General features: G+C 40.5%; 1 protein-coding gene across 7 annotated transcripts in view; it reads left to right on the top strand.

The window, feature by feature from the left end:
* The first annotated feature begins 11,375 nt into the window (after nt 1-11,375).
* WDFY4 (WDFY family member 4) overlaps nt 11,376-27,924 on the top strand; it is a 144,795-nt gene continuing 128,246 nt past the window's right edge. For 2 of the 7 annotated variants that reach the window (XM_065067383.1, XM_065067384.1), the window contains exons 1-3: nt 11,376-11,538; nt 16,638-17,236; nt 22,197-22,458. In XM_065067383.1, coding sequence (XP_064923455.1) covers nt 17,196-17,236; nt 22,197-22,458 — 303 coding nt within the window. In that variant the 5' untranslated portion in view covers nt 11,376-11,538; nt 16,638-17,195. Of the gene's footprint in view, nt 11,539-16,637; nt 17,237-22,185; nt 22,459-24,262; nt 26,883-27,924 lie in introns of those variants that run through there. The other 5 variants (XR_010473502.1, XM_065067379.1, XM_065067380.1 and 2 more) reach the window with 5 other exon arrangements.

The raw sequence follows: 27,924 nt of genomic DNA on the forward strand, positions 1-27,924 counted from the left end.
TTGGTTTGGACCTTTAGCTGCTTTGGGTGCTGGTGGAACCAGCTGGTTAGAAGTGATAGTAAGTCTTTTGAATTTGTGGTGGCAGTCTCAGATTTATACTCTTTTAAATGAGGCTAGAAGTGGAATCTGAGCTGTTGTTTCTGGAATATATGCGTTTCTCCAATTATCTCCCTGCTGACCATTTGTATTAGCTGGGCTTCAGCACAGTGAAGAGTAGCTGACTGGTGGAACCTTGGCCAAGGAGGTTAGCAAGTGTCCTGGTACTGTGGATAACCAGCAAGAGCATTGGCAGAGGGAAGTAATGCTTCTGCCTTTCTGCCCAGCCTCAGTCCCTGAATCGAAAAGTCATTCCTAATGACCATTTAACATAACTCTTTCTGTCTCCATATTTTTAGCTTTTTTTTTTTTTTTTGTCTGCCTTGATGCTGTTCATACACATCATTTTGCAGTTTGAGCAGGAAGCCAAAAGCTGTGTGCAGTAAAACATGACAAGAGATAAAGTTAATTTAACTTTTAACCACATGGGAAACATGGGACACTTCATCCTGCCAAATCACTTCCCATGAAAGCTTGACTTCCTCTCTGAGGAAAGACATTATGTAGGGACCTATATAAAGAATAGATTATCATGCCCACAGGTAAAATGAAAACATTCAAAAAATAACAGCCAACCTCAATACTAAATGCTAACTTTGCAGGTTTTTTGATTAAATAAGAAACTACTTTGTGCAAACAGAAATATTCAATTGATCCTCTTTGAAATGTTTTTCCTTGACTTAAACATTTTCAGCCCTTCTTAAAGCAATTTTCAAAATAGATGTTTTTTAAAGTGGGAAATTTCCTTTTTTTTTTTTTTTTTTTTTTTTAGCCCATGTTAAACTCAAATTCAGACCTGAATTTCTCAGATGTACCATTTGGGGCAAATAAACTATTTACCAGGGGGGAAAAAAAGCTATAAAAAAATGCCAGCTGAGAGAGAAAAAAAAAGCAATCACCTCCAGCAAGTGGTTCCATGATGGCTGCAGTGCTTTGCTTTGACAATAGAGAGAACAGGTCCAATAGAAAGGTAGCCTACAGTGTCTAGAAGGAACCAGACCTGATGGGAATGTTTAATCCCTAAAATTTGTGTACTAAACTACTTAAACAGAGCAGAACAACTATATTTACCTTAATTCTCCCCTAAGCCTCTCAACCCCTTTCCCTCCCACAGTTAGTTTTTCAGGGTGTGTTTTCCTCAGGTGTACCAGTCCCACAGAACCACATCTCATAGGGGCTCTGCACATGGAGCAGGGCTGGAAATGCACTTTTATCTACAGCCCAAGTCAGCTCTTCATCTGCATGTGTCCCACACCACTGCCAGCTGCCCCTTCAACAAGAAAATTTTTGAATATATACCCTTCTATATAAAAAGCCACTGTGTAAAAGGTGACAGAGCTCAGATTTGTCTGTGGTGATGCAAGAGGGAAAAAAGGTTGAGTAAAGGCTGATTTAGTTTATTCTCCCTACATCAAGTTTTGCCTGACTCAGATGCTGCTTCCAAGATACAGTGGTATTATGGCTTTAATTGCTTGTGAAGGACAGTAATTACAGTCTGAAGAGCACATACTTTAAGCATACTGAAGTTCATCTGGCAGTTCATCTGGGGACAATTATTTCAATGTAGCAATTTTACCTTAAGTAAGGGATTGTAAAATTGTGAAGAATGAAGGAACAATCTATGAACTTTCACTGTATTTGCATCAGATCACTCCCTGAATATGCAGTCATATAGTAGAAAAAAAAAAGGATACTGGTTTAGCCCAGCCTGGGATATATTAGCCCCTTTTTTGATTGCCAAACAAAAGCTGGTAAGTACAGGGTGGTAGAACTGAGGAAAATAGAGATACAGTTCTCTGACACCAGCTAGAATCACAGAATAGAATCACAGAATCATTCCAGTTGGAAGAGACCCTCAGGATCATCAAGTCCAAGCATAACCTATCGTGACCCTAGCACTAAACCATGTCCCCGAGAACCTCAGATAAACACCTTTTAAACACCTCCAGGGATGGTGATTCAACCACTTCCCTGGGCAGCCTGTTCCAATGCCTGACAACCCATTACATTAAGGATTTTTTCCTAATATCCAATCTAAACCTCCCCTGGTGCAACTTCAGGCCATTTCCTCTTGTCCTATCACTTGCTACTCAGGAGAAGAGACCAACACCCTCCACGCTACAACCTCCTGTCAGGTAGCTGTAGACAGAGATAAGGTCTCCCCTCAGCCTCCTTTTCTCAAGGCTAAAAAGCCCCAGCTCCCTCAACCACCCCTCATAAAACTTGTGCTCCTGGCGCCCCGCCAGCTTTGTCACCCCCTTCTCCACTCTCTCTGGTACTTCAGTGTTCTTCTTGTGATGAGGGAATCCTCTCACCTAGAAAAGGTGTCCTTGAAGGGAGTTTGAAAACACCCCAATAAGACAATTTAGACAGAAATGCCCGAAGATGCATCTAAGCAAGCTCCCCATGTTGAGAGTATCTGAAATTGTGTGCTGGGCCTCGGACTGAGTACTTGCACCAGCAATTCTGGGGAACACTTGCCTGCTGCTTCAGAATGCAACTCACCTGTGTCCTTGCTATTGAAGCCTAGGGTTATAGTACAAGATAAATTCTTTCATAGAGGTAGAGAAGGAGTTGCCCTGGCATCACAACAAGTAGCAGAGTTATTCTTACACCTAAGCACATTGTACAAAGACATTTAATAGCTTTAACAGTCCTGACCACCCTCACCCAGTCACCACCCACAACCTCTGCCCACAGGCCCAGGAGCTCCATTTAAGCCCAGGCTTTGAGCTTCACCTCTAGCCTGAGCTACTTTGTAGGAATATTGATCTCTAGGTCAGCTATACTGATTGTGTGGGTCTGGACTGTGATCTAGGGACTGTTTTCCCAGCTTTACTTCCTATCTGCCTTCTTGCTGAGAATCTACCTAGTAATTCCTGGGTTGCATCTGATACTAGTAACCGTCATCCAGCCAAATTCTGACTATGAGCTGTGAGTGGTTTTCCTGGCTTGACCCTAGACCTGCTTCATCACCATGAACATGTTTGATGATCTGGACTCCTGGATGAACCTGACCATCATTTTTAAGTCTTTCTCCTTACCTCAGTCAGGTACCACAGTACAACTGTGTCCTACCCTGCTGTGCTGTTCCCCACTTTCCCTTAGGGAGCAAATGGCCATCTCTGGTCATCCTATTCCAGAGCTAGGCTAAATTTAGCAGGTGTCTCAGAGAGACTTAAGAAACTGCTGAGCTGTAGGCAACAGGACTTTCATAACTGACTGATGTTTATATGTATCTGTTTGTCCAAATCCAGAATGGCAGTTTATCATAGAGCGCTAAGCATCTACAAGGCTAGAAAACAGAAATCAGCTGACTAACCAAGGAGTAGAGAAGTACTACTCTTTGTCTCTTATACACATCTAAAAATAAATGTGCTTATTAATTAACTGCTGTCTGTTTAGAACATAGAAAAACTCTTCTGTATATCATAAGTGTTCGCCATTCATTGCTAAGCACACAAAAAAGGAAGGCGATGTGGCCTAGGGATTAGAAAATGTAAGGAGAGGGTGGAGTCATGGTCTCCAGCCTTAATCCCAACTGATTTCCCATGGTCAGAAACAAGATATTAAGTCTGAGGTTGCATCCACCTCCATGCAGTGTTTTGAAACCTGGAAATGGCAAGTGCTATCTAAATGCAGAGGGTGATAATAAGTCACTGCAGCAGGGACACTCGCAGAAGATATGATTCATCTGTTGGCGCCAAGGCTGATAGCTGGAGGCTATGAAGCATGTTGGGTTCTTGAGATGGAAGAGTGCGTGGGCCAGTGAAGTTGCTGAATCTGTGTGGGGGGCATTGAAGGGATCTCTCTTTCCTCAGGCTGCACGTACAGCATGCTGTTACCTACCAATTATTGCACATCATATCCTCTTTTCCTCCTCTTCATCTTCTGCTTCCATTTGCAGGCCAAGGACGTGTTGTAACGAGCTGATTGATATATTTTCTTTACTCATCAGCAAGATGAGTCTGGATCAAAGCCCAAGATCTAATCACCCTGGACTTTGGCACCTTTGAAATCCAGATCCAGTTTGTTTAGATTGCAACTTTGGTTACAATCTATTCTCATATGGTATAAAATGGAATTGATGGAAATGGCTCCAAAGAAATAAGAAGGATCACGGTGTACCTTTTGATATCAACAACTACAGCAGCATTGCCTCTGCAAGGCAAGCTAGAATCATTATGTATACAGGAACCATGGGAATTATGCTGAAAAAAATTAGACAGTAAATTGACAACTTTTCAAGTATCCAATGACTAGAAGGAATTTCAGTTTGATATGACCCTTGTTTCCAGGCTAAGTGATCACCAGTTCAAACCTCTTGATGATGATGCCATCTGTTTTTCCAGGTGAAAACAGTCACTGTTCTTTCAGCTGCCAGTAACCAGTGGTTTTATTGGCAGTCTAAGGAAATATAGCAAGAAATACTCAGACTACAGAGAGTTCCCATGTTCTCCTTTTGAGATGGCCTCTCTACTACCAAGTAAGCTGACGGTGCAGGATAGGCAAAGCTCTGCAGATGTTCTAGAGCAACTCTGGAAACAACTGGAAGCCCAAAGGTATTTTTGAAGAAAAAAATAACAGTTCATTAAAAACTTTAATTCAGGAATTATCTAAGGCCAAGAGATAAGAAATGGAGCAACTTCTTTGGGTTTGGCTGAAAATTAAGAAAATGCATAACCCTAATGGCATCTTGGGCTTCCCAGAGGTAATGCTTCCTGGAGGAGGCAGTAAATATGCCAAACACATCAAGACTACTAATAGAGGACAGAACTATGATCTCATGGAATTATGTTCAGGAATGAGGGGCAAGGTGGAGACCGTAAATGAGAATTACTCTGAATGTTTGCAGAGTTAAAGTAGGCAATTTCTGGGTATCTTCATAATTCTTTTACAGTCACTATTCTTTCCACCTAATCACATTCCACAAATAAGTGGAGTAATTGATCTTTCGTTTCAGGATACAAAAGTGAATCTCTAGAGGACAGCTACAGCTGGAGAGAAGGCTACAATACAACTGTCAGAGGCTTCAGTGGGCAAGAAACTTGCCAAGCATATATACTGCAGACAGCCAAAGATGGATTTAATTTTTTTCTCCTCTGCAGTGATGAACATGCAAAAAGTGTACACATATCCCTGCAAGATCTCTCCTACTAATGCAGCAACTACCTGAAAATCATTTGACTTTATGCAGAAGAGTGCTCTGTGAGTAAGAAGAACAGGTATTTTATTGAAGTGACCTGCAAAAGCACTTTGAGGATTGTGTTATTCTTCATAGTGGATAAAGAAAGCCTGACTTTTTTTTTTTTCTTTCCCTTTTTTTTGTTTCTACTTGACAAACATCAAAGATGTTGATATGTCCTTTCTGGTTTTGCTAATACCAGTGATCTCTGACCATGTCAAGTGTGCACTTTACTAATGAGAAGTAAAATCTTTTAACAGAAATTTCTGACTTCCAATAAGTTACTAGGCAGTGCAACTGAAGAGGTGCTAAAAGAAAACCTAGACAATCCTGAATTATCTGATAAAGATTTCCAGCTTTGTTTTGTGACACCCCTTCATACTTCAAACAGTGAGATGAAACATGTTCCTAGTTCTTATTTAATTTTCTACATTTTCTTTTCTGTACTAGCCTTTCTGATGTCACTTGTATTACACAAGGACAACTCCAGGAATGGAGATTGTGTGTTCCCTTCAATACCAGAATTTTTATTGCCATTGCAGTATTCCTAAAAGCAAAATTTTCTTCAGCAATGAAGGCAAACAAAGGGTTACTGAGACAGGGTGACTCCAAGTATTGCATCTCATTTGTCTTGTACAGGGTAAGGAGATAAATTACATATAAAATGAATACTAGTTGTATAGACAGCCGGTGCCTATCTTAAATTTGTGCCTAGATTGTAGCTTTATTAGTGAGTCAGACAGAAATCTTTTTACCTTTGCAATATCTATTGGAGACACCCTGGGGCAGATCAGAGACTCTGAATTATTTGTTTCTGCTCCATAGTAGATATTTTCCAGTATAAAATAGAAGGGCAATGGTGCTGCAACTTGTGTCTCATAGCCAGGTAAAATACTGAGTAAAATAACAGGTAAATATAAATAAATCTTTCCTGAATTGTACTTGGCTTGAAATCTGTTTCACACATGAATAAGGGCTGCTCAGATGTTAGAGGACTAGGACACATCACCTACAAGGAACAGTTGAGGGAGCCAGATTTGCTTAATCTGGCACAGAGGCCAATAGGGGACCTAATAGCAGCCCACAACTAAACGGCATTTTCAAAGACTTTGAAACAAAACACTTCGTAGTGGCAGGTGCTAAAACAAAAATCAATATCCCCAAGTTTCAGCTTAGAAACTCAGATTGGAGCCTAAGGAAATTTTTTCCACTGGGAGGGTGGTGTAGCACTGGAACAGACACTCACAGAAGAGGTGAGATCTCAGTCTTCAGAGGTTTTCAAGATGGCTAGATTAGTCTGCTTTGGTGCTAGCTCTGCTCCAAACAGAAAGCTGACCTAAGTAACCTTCAGAGGTTTTTTTTGTCCAATATTTTTCTGAGTCTGTCTGAAAGCTTGTTTTCACTGCTATATCTGTTGGTCTACCAAAACGCTACTTTTCTCTCAAGCCCTTGCCTCACTGTCATCTTCAGATCATCACAGGACTAGCAGAGCTACTACTGAAATCAACCCCATCACATCAGACAAACAGCAGCTGAAGGTCTCCCCTTCATCTTTGCCTCTTTCAAATGGATAATTTGTCTCTGAAAAATTCTCTATGAAATGAATTCTGATTTTCCCTGAACTTAATTTCCTGATTCCAATACAGAAAAGCATTTAAAGGCTTAACTTAAACCATGAGAGATTATTCATATGTTTCACATCAAAATACATACCCAACTGACCTCTGGATGAGAGTTTATTGGAGTAGTTCACATTGCTTTGTATTATGGAAGCAAAGCACAGAGCATCAAACATCAAAGGAAGCTACATGACCAAGTCCCAGCTGGGTGTGCTGTCCAGCCCAGGTCTCTGATTCTAAGTGCATTATCTACACAGTTATGTCTCCAGTTGTATCTTGACACAAGTCTGTTCTCACTCACATCTCCCAACCAAATTTTTCTATTTGAGTTTCTCTGGCATTCCTGGGACAGGTGGGATGTGAAAATCTGGAGAGATTGATAATTTTTCCCTTGTTCATGTGTTCCTCTACACTCCTAGACCCGCACCTTTGGCAACAGCGACAGCAATATATTCTTTAGTCAGGAGCTGCAGGACACCATGAATCAGCCACATTAAAATGTGGTAACCCGGGCAATCACTTATTCTATCTGTCTTCTATGGGCCTAGAAGAGACTGGGTCCTTGATTCAGAGAAGAGGTACACAAATGCATTATTTAAAACTTAAATGCTATCTCTGCAGAAGGGATGTTTTTTTTCTTTTAGTGGTAGGAACCAAAGAGCAGTGCATGCATATTTTAGACACTTGGGACTGAGGCTGGCATTCTCAGGAACATACCTCCTCCTGCTGTCTCGGGGGAAAATATAGTAATTTAGGCAGATCTGATTCAAAATGAAACTAGGGTGAAAACTGGAGGCTAGGTGAAAAATGTAGGGAGCTAAAAATGTCAAATGTGCTGTTATTTTAACACTGACTCATTTTTCTTCTGTTTCAAATAATTTTAAGAAGGGGGGTGTGTGGAAATTTAAATGGAGTTGTAATTATTACTGACATATGGACTTGGGTATTTGAGGCCCAGGTAATATCTGTGGCTCTGGCACTGGCTGGCCCTGTATATGTCACTTCAATTCTTAATGTCACTGTTCCCAGTCTGCAAAATGGAGATTGTAATATTGACCTCTCTGAGAAACTTTTCAAGATGTAGGAAACAAAAATGTGCAATAAAATGGGTTTAATATAAGTAATATAAACTTATTAAGCAAAAATGTGACCTGAAAATTTCTTCCCATAAATATTTTTGGATCAAAATGTAACAGAAAAATGTGAAAAGCTGTGTTTTGGTGTTTGTTTGTTTGTTTTGTTTGTTTCTGTTTTGAAATAATGATGTCAGCATCTCCATGGAGGAAAAATAATTTAGAGATCATAGGCTTTTAAAATCAACATTCAGTTTAGAGCAAGTATTATCCTAATAAAAGTGATCTTCATTTTGGTAGTCAACATCTCATTTACAAGGATGCCTGTTTCCCAGAAGATAAAAAACACTTCTTCCCTTTCCCTGTCCCAATATTAATATGTGGAGCAGGCTTTTTTTGGCCTGTCCAACTGAGTAATTATACAAATGTTTTCTTAGATATGATCTCCTCTGGAGGTCCATTGCAGCTGCAATGTAATGAGTCTATGTAGAGATACTTAATTTGAAAATTTGTAGCACCAAAAAAACCCATGGTTCTATATCCTTAGGAAGACAGTTCCTAAGCTTGTGTTCCTGCAGGGAATTAACAGCTCGGGAAAAAAACATGTACTGAAAAGCTCCGTATTACTGGATCTACAAAGGCAGAACCGAACTGTTCATTAAGGTTGTATGAATAGTGTGTTTTGTTTAAAAACAATCAAAAATACCTCTAAAAATTCTTAACTCCCCACAAATGATGTTCATCTCAAGATATTCTGATTTTTTATTACACTATATTTAGCCTTACTAGTATTTTTTGTTCAATATTTAAATGAAAAATACTTTTTCAAAACAAAATATCAATAGTTTAATTTTGAAAGTAATGAAAAAGCCCTTTTTTTTTTTTAACCTTTGCCAAAGCTGACCCAATTTACAAGTACTTTGCTTCCACCCAAAGGTTGATTCTTCATTCACAATCTTTTGTCTGCTCTGCTACATGCTGACTCCTTTATGATCTGTGCCTTTAGAGTGAGAGGGTCAGAGCAGGCCACTCTTTTCCAAGTGCCCTCTCTGCTGGATGCCCAGCTGAAAACTCTTCATTCCAGAGGCTAGTGGGAGTGCGAAAATATAATCCTATAAATGCTCAAAATTCCAAAAGTAAGTAAACAGGAAAGTGAGTCGTCGTATTTTGTGTTGTGATAAACTCCTGTCTCATTATTCGAGATGGACTGGGGAAAAGAAATGTAAGCTTCAATCATAACATGAAAATGAACTACATACCTGCAACTAGATAGGATTTGTTTAGCCTCAAGTACCAGCAGACCTCGAAAGCTCTTCTGTCGTACTGCCACCTGCTGCCACTTGGAGAAGGTGAAAACACAAAAGATGCTCGGATGGAAGACTGCCCATATTACCGCCCAGACCCACAAACCAGGTAATGTCTGGAGCTGGGACAGAGGCTAAAAGGCTGCAAGTTTCGTATTTGTGGTCTGCATGGACAAAGTATAAGAGGTGCCTGGGAAGGAAGAGCTCTGAACATCTCTGGCAGTAATACCTGTATGGGGCAAGGACAGGCTGTTTGGTGGTGGGTTTTGTGTTGTTTTTTGTTTTTTTTTTTTTTTATGTCATCTCACTTGAGAAAAAAAACAGAAAAAAGAAGATAAAAGTTTAATGGAAATGAAAAATGATAAGAACTCAAATAGAAATAAAAGTACCACTAGAGCCTGGAATGGCTATGTTAAGTATTTAATCATATACTTGTCATCTACGCATTTAGAATGGCTTTTAAGATAGATCCGATCTCTGAGCTACTTCTCCAGTTGTGCAGATTAAAACACAAGCCATGGGACTGACTTTGGCCAATTTTTTTGCACTGGTAACTCTGCCAATGTTCCGAACACGGGTTCTGGTACTAATTTGTTGTTACATAGTTGGCATGAAGGGTACATAAACCTCGCAGATTACATTCTGAATGTCTGTTGATCCCAAACTTTTACAAGGTAGATTCTGCTTCCTTCAAGTTACAGGAATCTGCACGTTCCTCTAAGCATTGTGTAGTGACTAATGTACTAAATACAAAACAATTATTTAGGTTTCACCTCATGACTGATGTCTGTTTTTCAGACATCTTAACAACTCCTGTTACTGAATAAGCCTTCTTAGACCTCCATGTGAAGCCTGCCACTCACATTTCCCTGCTGACAGAGGGGCAGTTCTTCCAGGCAGAGGCAGCCCTAGACACCCTGTGTGCGAAATGGCAGCCTAACACGCAGCCTTGTGGAAGGAATTTGCTGGGTTACCAGCTCTGAGCTGCTGTTCTCCAGCCCTGGAAAGGTACTGCAGCAAAAGGGACTGCGACCTGATGCAGCTGCCGCGGAGCGTGTTGCACTTCCCTCTTGTGGTGAGCCTCTCTGCAAGGTAACTACTGCATTCTTTTACCAGTTCCTCCTTTACTTCCATGTGGTAGCAAACTCTGCTTCAAATTTGAAAGCTGTGCTTTCAAGTTCTGCTGAATACAGAGCTCACAAATGATTACGTAGACAATGACTAATTTCTTGTTGCTCTACTTTGCTGCTTTAACAAAGATTTATACTTGTTTAGTGCTAGGGTTTCATTTCAATTGCAGCAGCAGCAATTTTGTGTATCCTTATAGGTCAAGTTATTAGCACAAAAGAAAACACTAATGTAGAATCTGGATATAAATTAAGAAGAGATTAAGGAGATTTTTCTTATTAGCCTAAAACAAAGTTATCTGAATACCCTAAAAACAGTCCTTTCCTAGGAAAAAATAAAGGTAACCATAGTCTCCAGGGAAGCTACTCAGCTTCAGTAATTGTTGTTTTAAGCCAGAGCATACCAGGTAGCAAAACTACTGCTTTGATCAGTTTGTCCCCACTCCTATCCAGATTTTTGTATGACATGGCAAAAGCTAGCAACCAAATGCAATTGAAGTATTAATTTTGTAAACAAGGAATTAAAGAAAGGAGAAGATATACATGAGTATAGTTCAGAGAGCTAGAAGAGTATTTGTAGAAAAGCCAGGTTAGTCCATGAATGGGGTGTGACAGCTCACTAAGCATGCTCATTAGCTATTTGGAGCTACCTAAGTAGTTATCACTGTGGGAAAGCAGCCTTCCTGGAGACTCTGTGAGTGCAGCTCATAGGAGAGCAAGGTCACAGGAGCAGATGATTATAAATAGACCTGGGAGCTTCAAAAGGAAAAATAATAGTAGTTAGTAAGGGACACATCAGAGACAGAAAAATGTCTGCTCTCATACTTGTGTTGCAAGCATTTTGCCTAATTTGTTTGGTCTGAACTTCAGGCTCCCTATTTCCTCTAAGATGATGATGAGAGTTGCTGCAGGCTGTGCAAGCCACACGACGTCCTTGCAGAGACCAAAGGCGTCTTAAACAGGAACTAGGACCAGTCTCTGAGACTTAAGAAAGTGTTGTTGTCTGCAGAGGTTTTGGTACTGCTTTGCAGAGAGTGAAAAGAGTAAATCATCCAAGAAAATAGCTCTTGGTTAATATGTGTAATTATATTCTATGCTTTTGTCTGTGGCTGTGTCTGGGAGTGGTGTCTTCTGGTAAGTGCTGTGTGTTAAAGTTTACCTTTCTGTTTTGTTAATATTTGTAAAAATTTTCTTGCAGAGCTTCTGTAACGTGATCCTTGATTTGATAACTTTCAAGTTGATTATGAAAACAATGAATTCCTGTGTATCCTGTAGCAGAAAGTTAATCTGAGGTACAGGAGGGGAGAGAAGTGTTATGACACTATAATCTGCATTAGCTGTTTGACTTCCTCAGTCTCATTAGACTAACACGCCTTTTAGTGTGAAAATCATTTGTTCAGTCAAGCTGCTTTAAAAATTGTCATGCACAACATTTTTCTAGTCAGTAGGTGGCATTTAATCAAAACAGCAGATTCCCAGAGGAAATTTTCATATCTGATACGTTTGTCTTCTGGGGGGGGTTGGGTGGGCGGAAGATGCTGTTCATTTGGTCAAGATGTTTGATTTTGACACTCAAACAAGAATGTTTGCTCTTTCATTACAACCAATTTTAAAATGTAGCTTGTATCACAGTATCACAGTATCACAGTATGTTTGGGATTGGAAGTGACCTCAAAAGATCATCTAGTCCAATCCCCCTGCTGGAGCAGGAACGCCTAGGTGAGGTCGCAAATTGTTTTTATTGTGTTTTTAAAAGCTGATATTGTTTCGCTAACTCTGCAATAATTTTGGCTGCATTTAGTTATGCAAAGAATTTTCTAAAAATTAATTTAAAATAAGTTAGGGTATTTCTGTGATTATATAGTCCAATGTCTTTCCCCCCACCACTAAGTACTTTTAAAGGAGCTACAAAGATGAGCAAAGAGGGTGGCTGTCAAGCAGCAGAATTACACTTGTTGTGTATGGGTTCATAGGAAACTACTTCAGGATTGCATAGATTGGAAAAGACTGAAAACCACTGCAAAGCCTGATGTCTAAGATGCAGGCTACTGGACATACTGGGGTTCGTTCCTGTTTAAACAACAAAAATGTTGGGAAAAAAAAATTTGATTTACAGATTTTTGTTGTTGGAGAGATTTTTTTCCAATTTCCAATGAAACATTTTGAAATAGCTGAATTTCATGCAGCAAATTATCATTGTTATGTAATACTTCTGCTACTGATAGAACCTTACCAGCACCAAGGTGCAGGCTGGATGCCATATGGCTCAGAGGGTGGGTTGCATACTGCCTGGCCTTGCTCAGGAGGAAAAACTGGGGAAGGAAATGGATCCCTTTCCTGACACAAGTTACGAGCTTGACTCCAGCAATGACATTGCAAACTGCCCTGACTTTTTACAGCCCATCAGTTGCAGTGCCAGAGCAGTGAGTGGTGTAATTAAACCTCCTGATCCAGACTAGAAGTGCCCAGGTCCAAGGGCTGCTGACAGGCAACAGGCAGAGAAATGCTGCCTCACAGATGTGCTGTACATCTTTACCAGCTACCAGTCTTCATCAGCATGAGCTCCATCTAATTTTAAGCTGAAGTGTAGGTATCTGTGCAGTTGTACAAATATGCAAGTTACCTTACAATCTGGATAGTGTGGGCACACATCCGTACACACCACCTTATTTTCCTCAGAGGTGGTGGTGCTGCCTGGGAGTGGTGCTCCTGAACAGAAAGGCCACCTCTCCAGGACCCTGGCCCAGTTTGGGACTACCTGTCAACACTGGCAGAAGCTGGCTTTTACTTCCCACCTCTCCAGGGCTCTGCACCCCGTGGAAAACCCAACCAAAGGGGTGGGGTTGCCTTCCCTGCCACCCCAGGTCTCCTCAGTGTGTGTGCCAGAGGGAGAGGGGCTGAGCTGTTCAAGCTCACAGTCCTGTGGCTTTTCACTTCATAGCCTGATGCTTTCGCTTCTTTGGGAAGATTTGCATAAGGAGCTGAACAGCTCCTTCGTTGCAGATTTCAAGGTTTGCTGAGAAAAATGATGAGTGAAAACGATGGTTAAGCAGATGGTTTGAATTTTTGCATTGCTTTTCTCTGCGGTCTCTGTCAGCTTCTGTTCTACTGTTGAAAAGAGGGGAGGAAAATGAAACATAGCCACTTCCCTGTAAAGAAATGAAAAATGATTTGATGAACATTTTTTAATCAACATTCTTTTTATCAAGATAAAAGAAAGAGGATAGCTGGATTTTAGCAGGAAAGGCGAAGACTGGAAAAAAACCTGCAGCTAATAACTTTCAAACACTTTGCAATGTTGAAAGGGACATCCTGGCTTTTTTTTCTAGATTGAAGGTTATGAATGTGCAGCAGAAAAATGTATTATCTCAGCAAAATCAGCTCCAGTTTATTTCTTGTCTGCAAGGAGAGAAACTTGCTGAAGGGAGTAATACAAGCTTTTTGGCAAAGCTCCATCCCATTTGGGTTTCCAGTTGGGCTGAACTATCAGCCGCTCGGGCAATAGAACTGCACAGCAATTGTCAGAGGACATCTTTGCTCTTGTTGTAAACAGTCAGCTCATTTGGTTAATTCAATGCAACTGAAAGTTACTGTGAGTTGGGTTTCTAGAGAAACCTGCAGCAGCTGACCTTTAGCCTCAAGCTGGAGACGTGCTGTGCTTCTAGCTGTTCCAGACCACTCAGATACCTTGCTGTGGGTGGTATCACTACTGTAATGGCATGAAACAGGATTTTTTCACTTATGTGTGGTGGTTGGAAGGGCAAAGAAGAGAGATGATTAATAAGAATCAACATAAGGGACATTACTTGATGCTGTGAGACAGGCGGACCTTGTAGTTATGTCCAGATTCTTGCCTCAGGAAGCCCACTGTATGTCCAGCTCCGGCAGGACACCTCACCTCCCACAGGCTCATGCAGAAGTACAGCCCCTGTTAGATGGCATCATCCAGCTGGTGTTGGTAGACCTAGCTTCTGCATCCAGGAGGTTATTAGTGCCCTTTCTAGAAACCTTAAACCAAGATATGAGGGTTCCTTAGAACTAGGTGGCCTGCACACAGATACAAATGCAAGTACGTGGTAGGCATGCCCTTTTTTTTTTTTTGTTCTCCTTTATGAGATTGAGGGAAAAATTATGAGGAAAGGAAGAATTTTTCTCTCAGTTTTTGTTGGTTGAAGCACAGTGCAAGGAGTTGTTAATATAAATAGCCAAAAGTGAAAATAGGTGCTGTGGCACTGTCTCCTACTATATGCACTAGTAGCTCGTCTTTCCACCTTGCGTTATTTTTACTACAGATAATTTGGTTACAGCTGTTTTGCTCCAGTGAAGCAGAGATCAAGTGGGAGGGTGTGTTGAAACTCTGGACTTTCGGCCCCATAAGCAGTTAGTGCAGAATGAAAAAGAGAAATGGAGCTTCCTCTGCTGTGGATATGAGAAATCTACTAATGACTGTGTGGCTGCTTGAGTCCTGAGAGCAGCTAGTGAAGGGCACCCCTGGGTAGGGAAGGCTCCTGGGAAATAAATCTCCCTGATCAAATAACGTGCAGAGGCTGCTGCAAACAATCTTCTGTTTTGGGGTTTTGAACTGACACTAAAAGGGTGGAAATGGAGCACATCTAGACTTGTTTCTGAGTTAGGATAGGGAAAACAATGATCTTCTCTCTGGGTTGGTGTTATAATTCTCTTTTGTGCCTCTGTGCTTCTGCCATTCATCTCACCACTGTGGTTTTGGCTAGATTGCAGCAGGGAAAGTATCAGTTAATATGTGAATGGCCTAAGGCAGAAAAGTAGTGGAAGTGCTGGCACAACCTTTTGCAGGCTGTGTGAGCTCACCTGGCCTGTGCTCAGGGCTGCCCAGGGCCTGCCAGTTGTGTCGGTGCAGCACCAAGCTCAGCCAGACCTGTATGTGTCTCTGTGGGGCTCACTAAAGTGGCTAAATGTGACATTCACTGGAGCTGCCCTGGGTGTGGGTAGCTCAGTATGACCTTACATATGCTTGGAAAACACCCTCTAGATTATACTTAGTTTAGTTAATACTTTCCAAAACCTGGCGAACTTAAGGCTACAGGCTGGAACAGAGTATTGTCCTTAGGATCTAACGTATATTTCTGTTTGCAACAAAGCTGCAGATCTGGTATAATCTGTAAAGGGATGAACTAATCTCATGATTCTTCTGCTGCCTCTATTGTTGATTTTTTTTTTTTTTTTCAATAAATACATTTCCATGGTAAGGAATGAGAACAATCCTCAAGGGCTGTTTTGTGCCAGAAACATTGCTGCATTGAAAGAGGTCACTGCAGTATATAGGCAATTGCTGCCCTGTCCTATTACTTGACTCTGTTGAACAGTGTAAATCAGTCCCTACAAGACTTGCAGCTTATACATTCAGGAACATCAGGAGTCTCCAGTCTGGATACTGCCCTATCTTTGGTGGAAGATAAAGTTAGTTTTCCTTCTGAGTACTTTTTCAGGCATTTGAGCGAAGTATATGTTAACAGAAAACAGATGGCTTTAACCACCTAGGGTAAAATGCCCCCAGATTTTAGTTGCTGTAAGGCCATCATCCCACTGAATCTCAAGGTGACCATAAAATTCTCGGGGAGAAGCAGTTTAGGAAACACTTGAATTTCCTGCGTAAAAGTGTTTAAACTCCACCTTGCCTTAAAAACCAATTATAAAGCCTTTCACATGTGTTATTAACAAGAACGAAAAGACAACTAGACAGGAGAGAAATAGTCTTTCCCCAGGGCCATAACTAATCCGGGCTCCTTTATGTTGTCAATGAACTATAGTGCTTGTTTGCTTCTTGAGCTGAGTAGCTGCCTTGACCACTTTAGTAGAGAGGTCAAGGACTTGGCATTGACCTAAGCATTCAAATGTATTTATATTAAGGGTACTGTATTTGAGGAAAGACTCACAACTGTTGCCTCTCCTTTGGGCACAGGTTGCAAAGAGAGCATGATCTTTGTGGTGCTGTATTCCTGCAGCAGTTTTGTAAACCCTAAATTTAAAAGCAAATTGAAACACTAATCTGTCCCATCCCCTCAACACACTCCCCTACACCCCTCTTCTTTGTGAATATGATGTGCAGAGAAATACCTGGTTACTCTTGACCAAGGGAGAAGCATGCCATGCCTGCCAGATTTGTGCATTAGCTAAATTGTTCTAAGTTGCTCTGGGAGCTTGGCAGGTCCTGACCATGTGGTTCATTTGCTCTTCACTTCTGCTTTCCTCAGGAAATAAGTGCAGCAGCTAATCAGGCGATTCACAGTGCAAAGTTTAAAGAGCAGAGTGGGTGCTGCTGCGTACACCAAGATGCCTTGTAGGATAGAAGCAGTAACGTGCACCATCTCTGGGTGTGGCCATTGACTGCAAAAGGACCTGCTGAATCTAGGAGCCCAGGTATGTCAAGAGATTTGCTTAGAAAACAAGAGGAACAGATTGTTAACTGTTGAAGGAAACTGCACTATTACATGCAACTGATTTGTTGTGGTAGAATCATTTTCAAATAGTGAAGGCTTCAGTAGAAGTTCACCCTAAACTCCAGTGCAAGGAAGAAAAAGGATCAGTGGTTTGCTGTATCCTTTAATCTAGAGATGACAATAGGATTGCAGTTCTAAGGGGTGTATCTGCTGTTGCTGTGAGGGGAGATTTGTTAGATTTGGTTTAACTGCATGCCCTTATTTAATGACCTGTTGCTTTGAGATTATGAGATTTGCCCTGGTCTTGTTCCTCTGAGTTTGCTACAACTGTATTGTCCATCACTGACCAAAAGCATTCTGTTTGCTCTTGAGATGAGGGATTACTTCACTTTCAGGAGGACCACATCTCAAAAGTGAGTATACCCAGCATCTCTGCTTCTCTTTTGGCTGCAGTAGGGATATAGGCAAGTCAGAGTAGAAACTGTTCCTAATTAGATATTTAGAAGTTACTTTTTAGAATAGAATCCAATGAAGAGTGGGTACATGAGGGAGAACCTAAGTTAGTTTTATAGCTACTTTGGTTTGCCTCAAACAAAAAGAGAAATACAGTTAAGGGTTTAAAACTGAATTAATTATTTCCACAGAAATGCTTTGTTCAGCTTAGATGTACTCAAAAAGTAAAAATATGTTTGGACAAATAAAGTCCTAATGTCAGTGAATGCAACTCCTTTGTTAGTAATAGCGTCATACCCTCTTGAAACAAGCTGAAATGATATTTATATTTATATTTATATTTATATTTATATTTATATTTATATTTATATTTATATTTATATTTATATTTATATTGAAAAAAGCAGGAGCCATGTCCTACTGAAATGGGACTGGTTCTTCAAACAGTATTTAACCTTCTCTAAGCTGACAAGTGTATAAAACCCCTCTGTTATTTGTATTTTGTCAGCTATTTGTATTTCAAGGCACTAGCCAGACCAAGCTCCTTCTGTATGAAGTGCTTAGGAAGAGAGAATACCTTCCCCATAGAATTTACAATTAAATGGACCTAGCAAGGATGGGTAGGATGTTGAATTTTGCAACTTGTTTTAATTCATTGCAGTTCTTGTATTGGAGAAGATAAACAGAGTGACATCAAAGTGTAAATCTTTTTGGTGGTGTTTTTAGCTTTACCTCATGAAATATGTCAAGTATGATCCCTAGACACAGAACTGATGGGTGTAGATAATTTAAGAAAGCAGAGGGATCTCAGGGAGGAAGAACTGAGGGGATTAGGAGGGACAGAACTAAGAGAGTGGTAGATGGACAGTATCTGGCACAGTGTTCCTTCTGAGATACTGTCATTTCCTGTGAGCACAGAGCAGTGTCAGCCACAAAGACGGAGTTTAAGATTGAATTGGGAGAGAACTAGAATTTGTGAGATAAGATGTTTCATAAAAGAAACAAGTGATGCCTTCTACTGCTTATGCCTGTTCTAGCATCAAACAGATTTCCCAGGGAAGTAATGGAATCCCTGTTTTTAGTATTTAAAATGATTGACTGGCATGACTCTTTAATGAATACATTTATCTTTGATGACAAGGAAGGAAATGGGGTATAAAGAAGTACCACACCATGGATTTTTGGTGTACTGTGAGCCATGTGTTTCTGATAGTCATCAGAATCCTGCGTTTAGATAGTCAAGAAAAGGCTACTAGGAGAAGGAATATTTAAAGCCAGTAGTCCTAGTAGTAGGAGCCTGCTATTGAGTCTAATAAGCTGCTTGTCTTCTGAACAGCTGGAGTAAATAGGAGGCAAATTGTCATCCTCATTTTGCTTTCATGTACTTTTGGAGATTAAAGCTTTCCATGTACTCTCTATCTGACTATTTTGCAGATACTTGCCATGAAAAGTGGACCAAATTCAGAAATTTGATGTAATACTTGGTTATGTTTTGGTCAACTATCTTGCCATGAGACTCTTCTCTGGCAACAAATGATCTTAAATACATAAGTAAACTTCTTGATCTTCCTGCAAGTTGGGATTTTGTAGCTGTATGGGATCATTCTTTGGACTGCTGGGGGAGTTAATCCCAGATAAATACAATTAAAATGTAATTTAAAAAGTCATGCTTGTTCAGCCAGTAAACTTTTAGTATCAACATTTTCTTGTCCTTCTTCCAGCTCTGGTCAGACCTTTCTTCCATTTTGTTTTATCAGTCTGAAAAGGCATAGCCACATTTCAGTGTGAATTCAAACAACCCTCATTTAGAGCAAAAGGGAAAATACATGAATAAGTTCCACTTCCTCTTTGTTACCTGACACTACTTTCTGAATGACAGCATCAGGTTTATTTGATACATTTTCAATTTCATGTCTTTAAAAATCTTTCTTATTTAGACTTTACCTATTGTATAGTTGTTATAAATATAACTTATCAAAACTGAAACAAGCTGTTAATTTACACTGAGAATCAAGACAAATGGTGGGATGTAGAAGAGAGCAAACATGTAAGACCTTTTCAAAATATCTAAACTATCTTTAATATTAAAGATACTTAAATGCTGAACCCTGTCATATTGTAATCGATCTAGAAGAATAATAATCCTCCAAGAGGAACAGAAAACACAAAGGATTTAGAAGTCAGAATGAAACTGTAGACACAAGAAATGTCTATTAGGAGAAGGGATATTTAACACTGATAGTGCAAGGGGAGACAACGGACTAATACCAGAGGAATGACATTTAGTCTAATATACCTCTTCTAGTTTAGATAGCTGGAGTAAAAAAGGAGGCAAAACATAATCCTCATTTTGCTTACATGTACTTCTAGAGATTAAACATTTCCATGTACACTCAAATGTCTTGCACAGTCTGTTACAAGACCTATTTCATTAATGAAGTTGTGTGTGCACATCTGGTTTTAAGTTTCTGTGGAGAGAGAAAGTATTCTTTCATTACATAGATTCACAGAGTGAGACCTTTTTGAGCGACCAGCCCTGCTTGCCTTAGCTGTGCCACCAGAAAGAATGTTCTAGTAAGTAAATTATGAATAGAAAGAGAGAAAATTGTTAAACACGTTGCAGTGCCATTCAGTGCAGTGCAGTTTAAGCACCGCCATTGATCGGTCAGTCACCGACCTTCTGATGCAGCGTAAGCATTTAATTTCACCTCTCTGTGTTGCAGTTGCACCATCTGTAAAGGATTTTGGGCTTCTCTATAGAAATGGCCAAGGTGAATGTAGGCACTGGGAGTGAGATACTTGTTACTTAGCATTGATTTAGGGTCCGCAGAGCAGCTTCCAAGGTGAGAGATTTCCGTTAGGAAGAAGAATGCTGCCATTTGGGATGTAAGAGCAGCCTCTTTGAAAAAGTAACTCCAAAGTATGCTCTGTGAAACCCCTAGAACAGTACCCAGGCTTTCTCAACACGCTGTACAGCTTCACAATGACTCAAGTGGGCTGAAATCCCATACAAGGGTTAAGTGTAGCATATGACAAATGTAACTCCCACACAGTCATGAGGAACAGAGTCTTCCTGTTTACTCTGTGCAGACAGTCATCACACTTTTTCTGCTCACAGGGCTGTGTTGTCTTAACACAGAAAATTATGGAAAACAACAGCAGTGAAACACAAAATGTTGTTGAGGCAGGAAGTTCCAGACTGACTTCCCTGGAGACTGATCAAATTTCATAGTCCTTAATTTCCTAGTGAAGAACAGAGTACGAGCTGTGATAGAATGTTACCTTGTGCTGTAATGCAAAGGATCAATATTTACATCCAAGCTTAGGTGTCTGCTGCGACCTTCAGCTTGCTGCAGCTGGTGTGGCGAACAGTAACAGGATAATGTCATCCACTTAATCTCTGCAGTATGGAGCTACTGCATGAGTGTGGAAGTTAAACTGGTTCATCTGGCTTGGAGTGGGCAGGATGCAAGCAATAAGCAAGCTGCGTAACTGATGGATGACAAAGGAAGAGAATCCCAAATCTAGTATCAGTATTGGCTCATGGTTTCTAAACCAGGCTCGTAATAAGTTCTTTAAAATTTATTTTAAGGGGTGTGCGTTTTGATAGTGAGGGAGATTTGACTCAGTTTTTCAGTTGCATTTGCTTTTTGGCATTTTTATCAACAAGCTAGAATGACAATCAAAGAAACGCTGTAGAGGAGGAACCTATTTTCTAGAAATAGAGGTACATTGGTGTTTTTATTTGACGGGGTGTAATGCTGTGTTAAAGATTCTTCTAGGCTCTTAAAAAAGATAATATATTTGGTAAGTAAAGTGATGAGCTATATTCATCTTGGTGACAAATCCCCAGCTGCCTGCCCACACCATGAAAATTTATGTATATCATATTTTGAGTAGTCAGATGACGTCTTAGACACGAATAAGCATGTAGCTGGTTTTGACGTGAACTGGAGAAGCCTGATTTCCACTGGTGTGTTGTCATTATGTAGGCTCTGGGTAGCAGCGTGAGGTCACAGAAGGCTGCGGCAAAGGAGTAGGGTTGCTGTGGATTCAGGACTGTGACAGTGACCTCCCAGAAGACTATGGATGAAAACAGGGCTGAAAAGTAGATGCAAGGACATGGGGCTGAGATGAGAAGGATTTCTCTACCTATAGTGCAAGACAGGTCCATTGTACATTCAATTTGATGGAAACGAGGCTGCTAGAAGCACCTTGCTGCTTAATTGAGGCATATCCATTTCAATTTACAGGATCAGCAAAACAGGTAATGTTGTCGTGAAAATACCTACCTCTTGTACAGAGCTGTACATCTACACTACAGAAGAGTTGAATGCTGCTGCCTGTTTGGGTCAGCGCACCTGTGTGGGGAATCCTTTTCCACGCAGCTCTTATTCCATCTAGTGTTTCAACCCTGCTCTATGTGGAGAATGCATAAGAGATGTGCAGCTTAATTTAGCATCCATACTCAATGAAATGTGTGAACTGGTACTTGTGTAGTACTCTTCTGTTGCAGGTCTGAATGAGTAATAGTTACAACTTGTTTTAAAATTGGGATGACCTAAGTACGGAGAGAAGATCTGCCTCAGTAGCAAAGCTGGGGCTGGAATCCAGATTTCCTGCATGGTTAACCAGTTTGTCCTTCCAAAGCCCAGATGAGTTGTGTAGCACATGCATGCACGTCTCATGAGAGAGAACTTGATCATGTGATTGCAAGGTGGTAATGCTCTTGTCCAGGAGCAGAATGTTTTGCCATCAGAATTGGAAAAGACTCAGTGACTGCCAGCATTTCTGTACTTCTATACTCCCCAACTCCAATAGTTAAAACTGTCAGTATGTTGTTTCATCGGAAAGTTGACCGATAAGAAATTGTACTAACTGTAAATAACAGAGTTTCTTTAACTTCGAGTCTCATTTCAGCATGGAGGAAGCAACTGAACTTGCATGGCAGCTGGAGGATTCACCTGGCAAAGCAGGGCAGCAAGAGCAAAGCCCTGATAATGGAGACAAAGCAGAAGTGACTGAACAGCCTGCACACAGCAAGGACAAGCCACCCCAGAGTCCTGCTCTCCAGTGGGAGACTCTGGGCAGACAGTTTGTAGAGTATGAGCAGATGGCTCCATTTCTCATTCCAGAGGAGCAACAGAGAAGGTTGTTGGACTTTCTTCCCCTCTTCTTAAAGGTTTGTTCTTCTTGTTGCTTTTAGTGCAGATGCCAAGTATGTAAATTTGAGTTTCTGTTGCTCTATCTGTTCTGTGATCACCCTAACTGCCAGTGGAGTTAATTGGAGCATGATCCCTTTGTCTAGGTGATAATTACTTTTATTCCACTGGGAGCCTGGGGAAACAGTTGTTTGCCCTCATTTCATCTATCTAACCTGCTAGGTTAGCATGAGAAAAGTATATGGCGGAGCACTGTTTACTTTCATAAGTGGCTGAATTCTATTTTTTATGTCAAGGGATATGTTGATGAGACAGGCATGTTTCAAAGTGAACTGTGAAAAGGTCACTTCATGTCTATCTCATCTATTTTGTTACTTAGTGAGGCACTGAGCACGGTTTCAGTCTGGGAAAATGTGGTTGTGGCATGGAGCCAGATAGAGGAAATGCAGGGGTACAGTCTTAAGATGGAATTTTTGGATTATGACAGTGTTAATGTATAATTTTAGTGCTTGAGAGAGGAGTTGTGTTATAGACAGAGAAACTGTGGCACAAGGAGAGGAAGGTCTTATTGTGGGTGAGGGACACAGCTGAGAACTATAACATTTTAGTTACCAGGCTGCCTTGCCCCATGCCCTAGAGCTTCCATCAGCCAACTATTTCTGAGATGGCTACATTGAAAGGTGAAACTGGAAGAGCTCTGTAATGAATGTGAGCCCTAAGGGTTGGCTTTGTTTGCTAGAGTGTGCAAAACATACAGGGAACTCTTTTGAGTGGGCCAAACAGAGCACAAAGAATTGCAGAGCACATACTGAGAGGAGCAGAAAACCTGACCTATCCTTAAATGTGCTCTGGCCGTGTTGTAGTACAGAAGAATTGTTTTCTCTCAAATTACCTTGAGTACTTATGGGTATGGAATTTGTGTTTTTACAGTCTTTCATCATGTAAGTCTTTCAGAAAGAAAATACAAAACAATTAAAACTATATTTTAATGATGGTGTATTTCAGCCATCTGTACTTGTGAGTTTTCAGTGTTCTTGAGTGACCAAACTCAGATCCCTACATACTTAGCTGGGCTGGTTTTCTAAAAGGTCAGTGGGTAATTAAGAAAAAAGAGTTAATGACATGATTGCTCTGTTTATATGACAGCATCATGGGACATAAAAGGTGATACTCTGTAGAGAGAGGTACATTTTGAACTGCGTATGCAGGGAAATCACTGCGCTCAAGGCTATGAAATCATTGGTGTTCATGACAGTAAAGCAGGAATAACTTCCAGATAGTCATAAACATTTCATTCAGCTGGGAGGAGCATGAACCTGTGAAGGTTCTAAGCCCTCGTGCAGAGGAAGACTTTGAAATTGCTGTGGATGCTGGTGTCAGTTAACAGCATCGAAGTAAGTGAGTCGTTGGTGGCAGTGTGATGCAAACAATTGAGTTATGGGTAGGATCTGGTGATACCTATGCTGAAAAGTTTGCTACGTTTGAGTACAAGCTTGCCCTGGTCCAAGGCAGCGCAGACAAAATGAAAGGTCAGTGAGCGTATATCCTGGAGTCTTAGAAGCATCCTTCTCATTTAATCTAAATAGCCCTACAGATATTTTATGATTACTGAATAAAGCTTTCACTTCTCACCAATTCCTCACAGCTTTTGGATTTGTTTGCATAGAAGAGTGTCCCTCCTGAACCAAAGGCTATATTTGAGCAGAAAAGCTGTTGCTCCGTGTATGTGCCTGTCACTGGAAATGAATCTCTCTCTCCATATGGCACAACATGTGCTGGGTCAGGCTTGGTTCTCTTGGGAGCTCGCCACTGCTTTATCAGCTCATAAAAATGGGGATGGCGTTCTTTCCTTAGCCTTCATAGAATACTCTTCAAAGTCAGATCAGGATGGATAATCTGACAGTTTTCTGTAGAGGAGCACCTCCTTATTCTATGGATCTGCTTTGTAAATGGCTTGCTGAAAATTGCACTGTTCTTTTTCTGACATAGCACAGCAGCAAGATACAGCCCTTTTGCCTGGAGCAAGAGCCATGTATTCTGCTTTTTCTAGAGCTGTTTCCAGGCCTTCTGTTTTCCTTCCTCTTGAAGCTCCATGGAAAACATACGTCCTTAATGCTTTGAGGCTATAAATTCATCCCAACAAAGGCAAACTTTGCTGTGGAAGATAGTCTCTCCAAACTGCTCCCTCCCACTCTTATAAGCAATGCATTGCAGGCTTTTTGTGAGATTCTGCTGAGGTTTTCCTTCCTCAAACTTACAATGAAATCGAAATTCCCAAATTTCAAGGTTTCTGAGTTCTGTTGCAGCTCTAGTTTCTGAACACCATATAGTGAACATGAAGTAAACAAGTCTTGCTGAGATGAGATTATACAGAACAGCTTTAGACTTGCTGATAGTTAACTAAGTATGAATAGCAAGAATGCCTTCCATGTGAAGATTTTTTTTGGAGCAAAACTTTCAAAGGACTGAGGAAGTTATTACTGAACAAAGGTCATGAAAGCTATATAATCTAGAAGTCTTAGGAATTAAAAATTGGACAGCAAAGCAGAAAAATACTTATTTCTCATGACACATGACAAATAAACTTTAGTACCAGTGGGTCAAAGGACAACTATCCCCCAGGAGGCGAGCTGAGTATTGCTAAGGGGCTGGCAATATTTTGCAGATGTGCAGCCATCATCTGGTTATCTTCTGTACCGCTGAACTTTGCATACTTTAGGGTTGCAGAAACTGATTTTCTGAATTGTGGTAATGCTCATAAGACAGGATTTTAAATTCCTGAAGGATATTTTGGCTAAGGAATATGGTCAGAATGGAGACATGAATTTCTGATTAGCTTAACACTGATTATGTGCTATAAGAGAGATTCTTCTCTTCCCTTTTATTAGGTGTATCAGTAGAATTTTGCAGTGCTTTGTAGGCGTTTAAGTTCAAATGTGTAGCTAGAGCATATTGACCTTGCATCATTGATTTAGGACCAGATTGTGGAGGATCTGAGTCATCATGTACTTCCCCATATGACTTTTACTTCCTTCACGTACCAGCCTTCTGCTTTGTGCTAAGTCCCTGGGCTGGCTTGGGAAAACACATCTCAGTTTAAGGTGTGCATGTTATGAAGTTCTTACAGAAACTACCTCACTTCCTCCTGTTTAACAGAGGACTTCTGCTTAAGTCCTCTCCCTCCTTGGAGGAGTTTTTTCTCTCTTTCTTTTCCTTTCCTTGTTTGATCGCACACATGCCAGTGTGTCTATGTCTTTTTGTCTTAGAGTGCTTTAGCTCTTAATTGCCTGGATGGAGAGGGCACTAAGCAGGAGCCACCTGGGGTGTGGGGGCTCATTGCTCATTGGTGCTCCTTGAAGTAGGAGGAAAATTGTAGCCATCTGCTTGTGATTCAGGCCTAGGCTGCGAATCATTTTAATGTGCCCTCTGTATCTTTCCTCTCGGTGCCTCAGAAAGTAACAGAATGTTCTATTACATGGCTTGCTTTTGAGCTAGCATCTCTCCGTGAAGCATGGAATAGGAAGGACAGATGGCAACAGCAGATACAGGAAACTTGTGGCAGAACCTTAAACATGTAGGAGCTGGCTTAAGAGGAAGAAAGAAAACCAGATCACATTGATACCATATAATTTGAGTTTCTCTTGAAGGCAGACATCCTGGAATCCACGTTGATATTCTTTCAGATATAGAACTTTTATCGGCTGAAAGATAAATACGGAACTGATCAGGTCTGTTCTTAAAGGAGAACGTATTCTAGAGGCTGGTACTGACCCACAGGAAGATCACCTATGAAATAAAATCAGAACATTAGTGCCCTGGTCTATAGTGAGATGGACTAGCTAAATTTTTGCATAATGGTAGCATTGCTATGAACCTTTAATTACTACGTTCTGCTGTGTATGATCTGAACTTCTAAAATTTATCCTGCTCTTTCTGTTAGCAGAAGAGTGAGTAAAATAAGGCCTTTCTGAAGTGTTCGGAGCGTGTTGCTCTTTAAGACAGGGGCAGAAATCTATCACTGCCTTCTTCTGAAAAAGGGTATAGTGCAATGACAAATATTGTAGATTCATAAGTAGCTGTGTCTTTCTTGTAATTGTGTTTGCCCAGCTTGCTTCTGTTTACACGTCTTCCCTCACTTCTGCATCAGAGTTGAGAAACTGGTGGATCTTGCTCCTGCAATTGAGGGTCCCTGAAAATCTTTTTTGGTCAAAATCCATATGTTGATTGAAAATTAATTGCTAGGCACACTGTGTGATTGCATTTTGCTCTTTTGTAGCCCCCCAAAAAAAGATTTGCGTACAGTTCCAGAGCATAATGCAATAAAATGCAGTAAAAAGTAGGTTCATACCTGACTGCTGACAGATGACTGGCACTTGGTGGGAAAAGAAATAGCTTGTCCACAAGCTGCTACCAGCAAACAAAGAACAACTAATTGGAAGCAATGGTAAGGAAGGAAATATTGTTTGAAGGAGATCTTTCACAGAGAGTCGCACTGATTTCTCGGCAGAGAGTATTATAGGGTATCTGCTCTAAATCATTTGAGGAGGACAGATGTCTTATTATTTTTGTTACCTTTCTTTTATTATCTGGCCTTACAGCCTGATTTTACTGAGCTTTTAGGGGGAGAAGACTTTTGTCAAGAAAATTTCAATGTTGCTGGGGACAGAGGTGTCTCCGCTTGATATTTAGAGGTGAATATTGTAGTGTTGCTAATACATTGTATGTAGCATTGGATATTCTATATAAAAGTAATGGCACCTGATTCTTGGAGGCCGGTTGGGTATGATATTATTAGTCTAGCAAAGTGAAGGCTGAGAAACATTTGAGAGGGGATCTGTTCGTCAACTCAGAGCAGTGAACCATCAAGTCTTGCTGCTGTTCTTGTCAGTTTTGCTTTGAATTGTTTGTCTGTTCTTGATCAAGTAATTCAGAAACTTATAAACTCTTTGTAAACGTGCCTATAAATTTATTTTCCTTGGCTAGCTATGCATTTAGGACTATACTTTTTCATTTAGGGACAGTAAAAATGTACTGTCATCTCAGCATTTCAGAAGTGCATCTTTTCCATTATTAGTGCCAATCTGTACTTGTGAGGTAAGCTGGCTTGTAATGTAAATTCCTAGCCAAATGGGGTTATCACTCCAGGCCTGGCAACCTACATCTTAACCTCACAGGCAGATGGGTTAGGCAACTAATATTGCTGCAAAATCACATCCAGTGCCTTTTGGGCTAGACTATTGCTGGTTTTTTAGCTCCTTTCCCTGTGTTTTCTTTACTTTTCTTCCCCTAATTTGCAACAAAAATTATTTCTGCCCAGCAAGAAATGCTGATTTTATGAGCCTTATTTTCTTCCCAAAATAAAGTAGAATTGTAAGGCAGAAACTTTAAACAAAAACAAACAAACAAACAAAAACACCAAAAAAACCACAAAGGATTTTGCTTGTTTATTTGTTCTGTGATTTTTTGAAATTTACTGACTTGAAAGA

Source organism: Columba livia, chromosome 6 (assembly GCF_036013475.1).
Source record: "Columba livia isolate bColLiv1 breed racing homer chromosome 6, bColLiv1.pat.W.v2, whole genome shotgun sequence".
In the NCBI taxonomy this organism is placed as follows: domain Eukaryota; kingdom Metazoa; phylum Chordata; class Aves; order Columbiformes; family Columbidae; genus Columba; species Columba livia.